The 11159-nt window shown below is 42.3% G+C and overlaps 1 protein-coding gene across 2 annotated transcripts in view; it reads left to right on the top strand.

The window, feature by feature from the left end:
• The window catches only part of ST8SIA5 (ST8 alpha-N-acetyl-neuraminide alpha-2,8-sialyltransferase 5), a 44619-nt gene that overhangs the window by 18507 nt on the left and 14953 nt on the right, over positions 1-11159 (top strand). For both annotated transcript variants that reach the window (XM_057367799.1, XM_057367800.1), the window contains 2 exons: positions 8157-8249; positions 10680-10766. In XM_057367799.1, the coding sequence (XP_057223782.1) occupies positions 8157-8249; positions 10680-10766 (180 nt within the window). The remainder of the gene's footprint in view (positions 1-8156; positions 8250-10679; positions 10767-11159) is intronic.

Genomic DNA, 11159 nt, shown 5'->3' with positions numbered 1-11159 from the left:
TGATGGCTGAGGTCTGAAATCAAACACATTTCTCTCACTGAGCCCTGGCTCTGACAGCTCTTCTGTGCTCGAGGAGCTCAGATAATCCAGGCTTTTCAGGGCTTAAGACAGTTCTTCAGATGGTGTAGAAGCWGTGTGTGGAAATAAAAACTCGAGTCATGTGTGTGGTGCAACAAAAAGTGAATCCCGTTTGTGTCATCCAGTGTTGCTGTGGGTAGACACTTGGCAGATCTCAATTTTCTGGGCGTTTTTGGGCACCGGAGTCCTTATTTTGATTCAGATTACATTGCTGAAGGCCTTCTATATAGCAAAGAAATTGTGAATTTCTTTAGCAAGAAGTAAAAGTGAAACACTGGAGCTTCCCCCGTGAAACCACAGGGATTTTGACCACTCAGATACAATGACAACCAGTTGTTGAACACTGACTTATTTCTTATTCTTGTGCATCACACATTACTCATATTTCTGCCTYTTGAATTTTATTTTGTGCTAAGTAATATTAAAACTTACAGCATCCTTGTGGAGAATTGGGTAAAGAGTTCCATCTGATGCTGGTTAGAAGTSATACATACAACCACTTCCCAGAGCCCTGATTCTTCTGCTCTCCTTTTAAYAGGTTTTGCAACTTACTGGGACTGTGAGTCATCACGCTTAAATAAATTTTCACTGCCAAGAAGCTGCCTTAATGATAGGATGACCTATCTGCCATATTAGTTGGTTTATGGCGTTCTTTTCAGTCTACTGAAGCTGAAGATAAGATTTAAYGTAGAGCTTCAGTGGTGAGACCACAGAAGCCTTTGATGGGTGATAGGAGATGTGATGTTTATACTTTTAAGCCTGTCAGTTTGYATGCTGAATTCTCTAGTATGACAAATCTGAGGTTTTGTCCCCCCTGGCTTCAAAATAGAAAGTAGAATCAATTGGATTCATCAAATACACATTTTACAGGAATGACTTTAAGGGCTTAATATTTTCCTTAAGTCACATTGTTTAGTTCCTCATAAAAATATCCTAAAATCTAAAGAATCATAAGAAAAAAATAGAGATGCTTTTGCTTGCAATGATAAGCTAATTGTGGGTTCTGAGATGTCATTGATGTGTAAGTGTTGTCATGAGTTTTGCTGTGCCTTCTGGGTGGGTGGTCATATGGATAACAGCATCAGCAGCTAATTTCAGTCAGGGTGAATGGGAACGGGCTTCATCAAAACACCCAAACAGCAGTTTATTAAACAYTGGAGAGTTTTGAAATGAGATATTGAAAATAGGACTTCCTGATGCATATTCCACTGTTGGTTTGATTCAGTGAAAGACAGGAAGCATCCCTGAAACTGGAATTCAATGTTGTCTCCAGCAAATCATTCACACACTGCTCAGTGGGAAAACCTGTAGGTGAGGGTGGATTCAGTCTGTGTGAGAAAGGACCCCGAAGGTGTTGAGGGACTGCAGGGTGGGCTCATTTCCAGGGAAAGGCAGAGGCAGCCTGGACTTGGCTGTGCCRTTCAGGGCTGTTCCTGCTGGAGCTCCTGCTGCTACACCCACGGCTGCTGCAGTGGAGCTGTGCTGGGCTGCGTGTCAGGCTGGAAYCGTGGGGAGGCTGCGTCCCAAAGCAGCAGACAGATTGGAAAGGAGCGACGTGACATTGGCAGCAGTGGATGTTTGGTCAATTCCCGCTGCTAATGAGGTAATTAGCAGCAGAGCCAAGCAATTCCATGTGATCTGTGTGTGGAGACATGGAGATGGGAGATCATAATCAGAATGGCAGTGAGCAGGCCAGTGCCAGTTTTCCAGGAGCTTCCATGTATTGGTGAGGAAAAACACACCCTCAGGGTATCACAGTTATCATCTTGGCTGGGCACAGATGTGTGCGATGTCTGTGGAGTCACAAGGCCAGGTCAAAAAAGGAATCCAGAAAAGGGGCACCTCTGAGGTACAGCACATGTGTGCACTTTGCATGCATCTTGGTAGCTTCATTGAGCTATCCATAACTGCCTTTAAAAGACAGAATATAAAGGACATTCCTCCTCTCTAGAAGATCAAACTTAGGAATTAAAGGCTGGTTCATAGAAGCCCTTTTGRTTTTTTGATAGCAAAAATTTTAACTTGGGAGACAGGTGGGCTATCTTGGTGAACTGTCCTTGTCTTGATGGATGGACATTTCTAATCCCACCTACCATCAGACCCCAGAAAAATWTAGGACTCTGTAATTCCAGACATCAAAATATCCTAAGTGAATGATCAATGATTTCATGATTCACTAACTTTTGTCCTCAGATACAGGAATCTGGAAAACCTGAGTCCTTTGACAAGAATTCCAGCTCCTGAATTTTAATYACTCTGGTTCTTTCAGAAAGAAAGACAGTCTTGAACTAAAGATGCCATTTCTATCTTTAGCTTCCAGGCATCGAATACTAATTTTTCTTGCTATACTGTATTGAAAACCTTCCTGCCACTRGTAATTGCTTCCTGGTGCAGTATCTCCTTACTCAGTCACCATATGTTTAGATTAAGCTTCACACGCCTYTCATAATTTTTTTAGAATCCAGATAATTTCTGCAGGTCCTTTTGTAACTCTCTCCAGTGTCTTGGACCCCCAAAGATGAAGTGTCAGAACAGGATGCAGTAATTCAGAAAAACTATTACTACACAATGTATAGGGAGATCTATGACCATTTTCTCTTGCTCATGTTTTGATTTTTCTGCATGACGCAGCTTATGGTGGTGTATTTGATTCCCACCTACAGACACATGATAAAAGTTCATGATCATTTAGACATCTAATGCATTTACTAATGTTAGAGATCAAAACGGTACAGGATTTAAACCAGTTATTGCCAGCGACGTTGTCATCAGCACGTGGTAGACAGGAGGAATGTGAACCACCTTTTTTAGCTATTTTCCTCAAAGATGAGGCATTCAAATAGTTTGATTAAGCTGTGTTAAAGAAGGCTGCTGCTTCTCCAGCCTCCCGTGTTGAGCCCACAGCTCCTCATCTGTCAACTCAGTGTTTCAACACCATCCTTGGGGACAAGTCAACTCAGCCTCTCAAACAGCAGAAGCAGCAGAAGCATCAATGKGATTTTTTTGGTGCCATAGTCCTAGTAAAGTTTATCTTAGTCTAAGGACATCAAATGTTCCTGCTTCCCTTGCCACATCTGCGTCTTCTTTACCTGCAATCATGGATCATCCCTTCCCAATAGGAAACAGTAATCATAGGAGAACAGGCCATGTGAGTGGCAAGATACTCTCTTCGAGGGAGAAAAACCCTTGTCTTGATGTCAAGCCTTAAATCTTTTGGCCCAATCTTGTAGTTTTTGATGTTGTCACATAGAAGTATTACAGAGGCAAAGGCCAGATGGATCTGGTCTCTCACAGTGGGCTCTGATGAAATCTACACCTACTGAGTTCTAGCCTGGRTGAGTTTTCCAGGGCCTCTGYAGGCATGATGACTCCACCTCAGCTSTRTTTTWGCTACRGGGGCCTGAAGATTCCCATGCTGGCCTTGCCAGATGATGTGAGCCCCCTGTGCTTTTGGGGAATGTGCTCTGGCACATTCTGGAATGTTTCTGAGTAAGGAAGGTGAATCTCGACCCAAGGCTGGCCATGRATCTGCCCACACTGATGAGTGCAGGCACTGCTAATTGGACAGCACTCTTAATAAGTATTTAGTAGAAGCCTGCAGGGCTTGGTTCATTTATTCTCATTTCTTAGTCACTGGATAATGTATATTTTTGGAAAGATCTTTGTTTTTCCTGCAGGGTAGGTGGAATCCTTCCTGCAATGCTCTGCGGTCTCGCTGCAAACAGTGCTGAGAACTGGCACTGCAGAAACGAGCAGAAAGGATGGGAAGGCAGCTTGAGAAAATGGTCCTGTTTAAAAGATGCCTGGCCATTACACTAAATCATACCTTCAGACCTTTGTTCAATATATCACACAAATCAGTGCCTCAACCCGAGCGCCACTTGAAGGCAGGTTTGAAGTCTCGGGCTTTTTAATTCGTGTAGTGTGATCAAGAAAAGCTTACTTCTGATCAAAGCAGGAGGAGCCAAGCTGCAGATGATCAAAGACACAAGTGTTAGCTGATGTACTGAGAAACCAAATGTGTCTCTCACTAGCGAGATCAGTAGGCAGCTCAGCTGGAGGGGAGGTTGCAATGGGGGACGTCAAGGTTAGAAARGAAAAGTTTCAGTTAGTCAAAAATGGAAAATTACAGACTGAATAGCATCTAATTTCTGGGCACTCAGTGCAGTGAGCTGTAAAAATCCAGTCCCCTCTGAGTGCTTGCAGCTTGTGTGGTGTTCAGGTGYAGGATTTGATCCTGGAAAAGCGTTGTAGGTTTGAAAGCAATGACTGACGTGAGCAGACACAGAGCAGTGAGCGGTGTGTAGTGCCAAGTGCCCGGGGAAGGCACAATCCTACGTGCAACTGAGCTGTTTTTCTTGTGATTCATTTGCAGTTGTGTTCTCTAAGGTAAAGACTCATGAATTCTTGTATCAGTTTTCCTGTAGACTTGTGACCTGTGAGGGATAAAAGTTATTTATGTTTCATCAGGGAAAGTGGAAAAATGCAGGGAGAGGACGTTATGGGGCTTACAGATCAACTCTGTTTTATGGATAATAAAACCTGACTATCATTCTTGTAAAGCCACAACACAAGCTGTAGCAAAAGGAGTTAGTAGTACAGTCAGGTTTGTCAGTTGTCACTAATCAAGAACACAAATCAAAATAAACTGAACTACACCCTTGTTTCTTAGCTGGAGATCAGACTGAGGAGGATGATGGGGAGGACAGTTTCCATTTGTGCTAATTAAGCTTTCTGACAGGCAAATGTATCTTCGTTCACAGGGAACTACATGTTTTGGAGTGGGAGTTAATAGGCAGAAGGAGCTCTCAGAGACCAGCGAGTGGGTGAGACTGATGCTTCCTCTGGGAAAGTGCGGGGGCCTGATCTCCAAACACTCCCTGCAGGACCAGACCCTTGCAAGGGGAGATGGTGGACTTAAAGGACATCTCAGGAGGTTGAGGGAACCCATGCTCCTTGTGCCAGGGCCTGGTTTTTTGCAATATCTGGTTTCTAGGAAAGCACAACGTGAAGCTCATCTGTGGGAAGGGGCTGTCTGGTTCACCAGGGACCTGCCTTGGCTGATTTCCTGTGGTGTTGGCTGCAGGAGGAATTGCTGTGAAATAAATAAATAGCATGAACGTTCCTGGCAAAAAGAGAGGAACCCTTTTCTTCCCCAGCTTGTTGACCAGACACTGGCTTGAAAAATCCTTAATGCTGTTGCAGCATCATTATTGTTTGCAARCTACGTGTGGTAGCTTACGACTAAGAAGGCTTTAGTGGCTGTCTGCTCCAAGGAGCTTCAGGACTGATGAGGGACAGCCCAAATGATGTTTATTCAATAGCTTGGGATCACTGAGCTGGTTTCAGTCAAACTGACCCCATGCCCAGCTGCATCTTCTTCCCTCCCCATGCAGATTGACACAGCTGGTGGTGTCCCCTGCCTTTGATGCAGGAGGAASGTGTCCCTCAGGGATGTGTCATCCAGCCTGTCCTGTGCCTCCTCCCTCTGCACTTCCACGAGGTGATAAACAGTGAATTCAATGCTCCCAGTGCTGCTGCTGGGAAAGCTGAAGCTGTTGTGAGAGTTGCAGARCAGTCCTGTGCTTTCTGAGGTGGTRGGCTCATGGAATAYCTCTCCTACAAACACAGTATTGCCTCATGGATTGATTTCCTTTCGCATCCAGAAGCGGTTTATTTTTGACCCAGTCCTTTTCCTCCTTAACCTTCTGCYGCTTCGGTAACACATCCTTTTTCATTTCTATTTTTGGTTTGTGGATGGAGTAAACAGGCAACGATCAAAGGGAATGGCCGGGACACAGGAAATTTCATCTCCATTTCATGAAATGACGTCTTTGACTCCAGTGCCACAGGCTGAAGCCAGCTTTCCCCTGCTGTGGTGCTCCCACGTGACAGCRTGTGCTGTTTGACATCTGAGCTGCTGCTCTCTAACTCAGCAGCACAGCCAGAAGTGCATAGGAAAGATAAAAATAAATGTTAATCTAGATTTTTGCTCTGCTTATCTGTCCTGAGGCGCATTCGAGGTACTGAAATCGAGTGTTAGGTGGCAGGTGAGGATGAGGCTGTTAAGCACTGCTATCTCCTGCACACCCTAAGAAGCAGGGGTGGTGTGTGATGTGCTGATTTTGGTGTGGGGGTGTGCAYCTGCCCCTAGCTATTGTGCAGAACWTGCACATCCAGGGTACCAGTGCTGTCTGACTCAAAGAACCAAAGAAAAGGATTGATACCCCAAAAGACAGTCAGAAAAATGATTATTTCAGGAGGATGAAAACATTGTCTGTACTGGCCMCCAGAAGGGACCCCTTCAGCCCTGGAAAATTCTGTGATCAGTAAGAAATTCTGTGTTTTGGTATGAAGAGTAATTTTGGTTTAGTCTGGGATAGTTACCTGGAATACATGCACACAGTTCAAGCAAGTGGGCTCCAGTGGATCTGGATTTCTTTCACAAGCTGCTCAGCTCCAGCTCAACAAGTCAAGCACATGGAAGATGTCCCAAGCTCCAGCTCAACAAGTCAAGCCCATGGAAGATGTCCCAGGCCAGTGGATCTCAGCTGTTCCTTAAGGATTGCTGAATGTCCAGGTGAACAATTCAGTTGGAAGGGAAGTCCAAGCCTCTTGGTGAGAGCCTAGATGAAGATTCATGTTTGATTTCCCTTCAGGAGGCTGAGGGAGTATTTACACATAGTTCTTACTGATTAAGGAATACTTTAAATACATAATTTTCTCTACAAAACTCTTAATTTTTTTTTTATTGCTGCCTTAGCCACATTTTTAAAAGGTGAGCTATTGGGTTTTTCTGACTTCATTATTAGGATTTTTTTCATTCTCCTCCTGCCACCTTTTAGGGCTTCCTCCTTTCAGTCCCAAGGTTTGTGCCTCTCACTGGATCACAGAAATAGTTGATTTGGGATTTGGCAAAGCTGAGGTGGTGAAAACCTYAGGGAGAGGTGAAGGAGACACTTTCTAAAGCAGCATTTAACAGGCTAGAAACATTCCCAGCTGAAAATAAATTGCTTTGGGAGGCTCTTGGACTTTTTCCAGTCACAAGTCAAACATGAGCTTTGGTATTATTTTACAATGACACAAACCTAAAATATTACATTTCCAGTGATGGCTTAAATGAAGCTTTTCCGCAAATCTTACCTTCATATTTTCTGCTGAGGATTCAAAAGATAGTTTGGAGTTATAGACTCATAAATTCCAGTAGTTTCCAAGGATCCATCAAAACTACTTGCTCTAGYCTTGTTTATAACACCTGTTCCTCTGGGTCATCTCTAATTTCTTCATTGTTCTCTCAAGTGCTTTATGAGTATGTGCAGATCTTAGGAGTTAGGTTTTTATACAGACTTCTAATGATTTGGAGTGAAAGTGACTTGAAAGCCTGGGCTTTCTCTTTTCCTTAAGCATGAGTAGCTACCATTGTCTTTTGTTTCTCCTTCAGTCCAGTGACTAAAGTGAAAAAAAAAAMAAMCMAAAAAAAGTAAATATTTTTATCTATATTTTCATCARGAATRGCTGTTATTTGTGCTGTGTCTGAGCAGTCAAATCCTTTTGTTGTCAAATTTTTTTTCCAAAAATAATCCCCGCTTCCCTTCCCTTCCAAATATATCAAAAGAGTAAACCCCAATGGAAAGCTCAGTTGCTCAGGAACTATGGAATGGCCTCCACAGTCAGAATACAAGGTTCGAACACTTTTATGGTGCTGTTTTTCCCAGTTCATCACAGTCATGCACCCAAAAGWTGGGAAGGGATCCTAAAATGATCAGTGCTTTTACCCTGACTTTCAGTTCCAGCTGCCAAGTGCTGACTGCTGGAAAAGGTAGCTGGTGCTTGCTGATGCTTCAAGATAGATGAACTCTTGCAGGAATGGACAGAAACTGGACATGGGTGACTGTTCTAGGGTCAGCAGGGACATCTGTGCTTTGCTGTGAAGGAATAAGCTGCCCATGGTTCAGGCAGGGCAGCCTCAAGTAAAGCAAAAGTCATAAATGACAAATTTCAGCAAGCTTCTGCTGATGTGTGAGACAATTATTCGAGTCTAAACCTTATTTATGATATCTTTTCTCATCCTTCCTCAGGTATTTTGAGTTTTATGAAGGGCCTTTGGAATACAATTCTACCAAATGCCTGGAATTGCGGCAGGACATCATTGAGGTGAARGTCTTGTCCATGTAAGTATGAACTGTAGTAAAAAGTAAAAGTATTTAGCAATAAAAATATTGCTAAAARTTTTACTTTTGAGACAGGATGGAATGATGAATTACTATGTTGTTATCAAAAGGTGCGAAGCTCAAGAGACCATATCAACAGGGATCCCTGAGCTTCTCTTACCTGTGCAGGCAGTGTTTGAATTTTATCTGAGTTCCATTTGAAAAACATGGAAGCTTTTCCCATAAACTGAGGCATTTTGGTCAGGTCCAGATTATTGGGAATTGGGATTATTGTTGGGAGTTAAATACAGTGTTTGAAATATCATGTTTCCAATAATTGAAGAGTAAGGACAGCCAGACTGACTCATGCAAGTTGTCCATCTGGCTTAAGGCTCTTTTATTGACAGTGGCCAGTAGGGAAGGCTAAACAAGGAAGCCAAAATCTCAGCTCTTTCTGATAATAAGTGCTGGCATGAAGACTTGTGGAGTGGTAGAAGGAGTCCAGGCTGGAGTAATCAGAGTGGACAGTAGACCTCTCAATTTATTTAGGTATTTCCTGAACACATTTTTATTTTTGACCTCCTCAAACATCAGTGAGTTTCACAACTCAAAACCTCTTGGTAAAAAAGCAAGAAAATGTGATTCTGGAAAACAGTAAAACATCTCTAAACTGTGTTTTGTGGTCCTGTGTCAGGAAATGAATGAATACATGTGTATATTCATATGTATGTGTGATGCCACAATAAAAGAACTGGTGAAGAATTGAGTTTGCCAATGGGACAGAGCACAGCCTGTCTGTATTTTAGTGTTGTCTTTTTGCATTTTCAGCATTTCACAGAATTTAGGTGCTTAAATTATGCCTCATCCCTCACCACATCCAAWGCCAGTGGTTTAATAATGTTTCAGGCAATGCACAAGGTCTGCAGAGTACCCTGGGGAGGTCAGTCCAGAGTGCAACTCTACAGGTGCATGGCATTAAACACCCAGGGCTACAGAAAACACAATTTGTTGCTCCAGGTCTGCATGAACCTGAGCATGTCTGCCTGACTGACTTTGTGCACAGAAAAATGTAGGTTATGTCCTTGCCTTCTGTACTGGATGAAGGATACACAAGTAACACACTTTGCACTGCTTGCTGACTCGCAGAGCTTAAAAATAAAGAGGAGGGGTGAGAATGTCACACTTGTGCCAATGTTCTGCTGAAGATGGGGAGTTTTGAATTTCTTTTTTTTCTTTTTTTTTTTTTTTATACTTATCAGGGAACACAGAGAATTGCTTGTTTTTCTTCGTCTTATCCAGTGGCTCAAGGATGGTAGTGGACTCCTGCTCAGCTAGACACGAGTTACCCTTAATTCTACAATAGATGCCTTTTGACATTAATGTCTTGTACTCTGCTGGTATCTTCTGAYGCTCTTGATTCAAATGTGCTGTGTTTCCAAAGCCAGCCCTTGTGGTAATGGAAGATTTCCAAGTTAATGTGCTCTGGTGGGCTACAGAAAGTACAATATGACCTAATTCCTTCCTTGTAACWGCCACAGCCTGGGAAATGCTAAGTTCTACTCACTTTAAATATATAATTATCCTAAAAGTCTTTGCCTTATTCAAACATTAAAARCCCTCAAGCCTAAAGAGAACTCATTAAGACCWATCAATCTAGCAGAAATCACAGACRTCCAAATTTCMTAGCCAGATTATGCAGTTGCTTCCTATCTCTAGATATTTGCAAAGCCTTCGTTATCTCTGTTGTCCAAATGCACAAGAGTATGTGMGAACATCAATTGGAAGTTCTTGGAACTGGTGATATCATCAAAAAATGAGTCATCCTGTATCAGCCCAGTAAAAACAGGAGTGTCATTTTTTTTGGATGTAGCTACAGGTATATTGATTAGACAAGGTGGAGGGAGAGATCCTTATGTAAAGAGATTTTTATTTCCTCTTAACCATCACAGGCTCTCATCCCTACACGTGAGCTCATGAATTGTTCATGAAATAAATTTACCTGCAGCGCTGTGCTGTGTGATTTCACAGATTAAGTTAACCTCATCAAAATACAGCCATATTTGGCCAAATGTATCCCTTTTCCAATACCCCATCCTGGGCCCTTCTGCTGGCTGCACCTTTCCCCCCAAACCCAGCTGACAGAGGCTTATTTGCTTCCCAGTAGATTTTGGTAGAGTAGATGCTTCTTGCTCAATATTGCATTTTTTTATCCTGGAAAAGCGGAGAAAGCCTATCAGAGAGAAGAAATCAGCCCCAAACATCAATTCTTGTGTACACAGGGCTTGAAGTGGGTATGTCTGAGCAGAAAAAGGAATAAAAATGATAAGTTTTGTACTGTCTAGACTGGCTGATTTGCCCCATCAATTTGCATGATGSTCTATCTGCAGCTGTTTTAGGAAATGAAGCTCTTGTAATAAACTGATCTTTTTTTCTTTCTTTTTTATCTTTTAGGGTGAAACAAACTGAATTGTTTGACAGATGGAAGAGCCTACAGATGTGCAAATGGGAGATGAATGTCACAGAAGCCAATTTATTCAAGTGAGAATGGCTCACATTAATAAGGCTATAAGGCTGAGTAAAATTTACTTTAGTTTAGTTTGAGTTTAGCTTCCTGCATAAAGATCAAAATTTCATATGGACTGCAAGAATAAGCATGACAACATTTGGGGTACCATCCTTTTGAGTAAATGCAACTTTTCCCCTTTTTTATAAAACACTCAACATCAAGAGTGAAAGAATGCTTTTTAGGCATTTGGAACAGTCTTCCCGAGGAATTTGGTGTGAAGACTTCCAGGTATCATTTGAACAAAAGTGAGAATGGAAGTGAAATTTAATGGCTGCACCTAATACTTCAGCCTAATTCCCTCGTGGCCTGGAATGGTGATACTGCAAATTTGACCTACTAAATACTCAAACTGGATTTTTTTTTTT

Source organism: Malurus melanocephalus, unplaced genomic scaffold, assembly GCF_030028575.1.
Source record: "Malurus melanocephalus ecotype Western Australia unplaced genomic scaffold, MMel_1.1 scaffold_85, whole genome shotgun sequence".
Taxonomy (NCBI): domain Eukaryota; kingdom Metazoa; phylum Chordata; class Aves; order Passeriformes; family Maluridae; genus Malurus; species Malurus melanocephalus.
The sequence above is the reverse complement of the archived record's forward strand: the minus strand, read 5'-3'. Positions and strand labels throughout refer to the sequence as shown.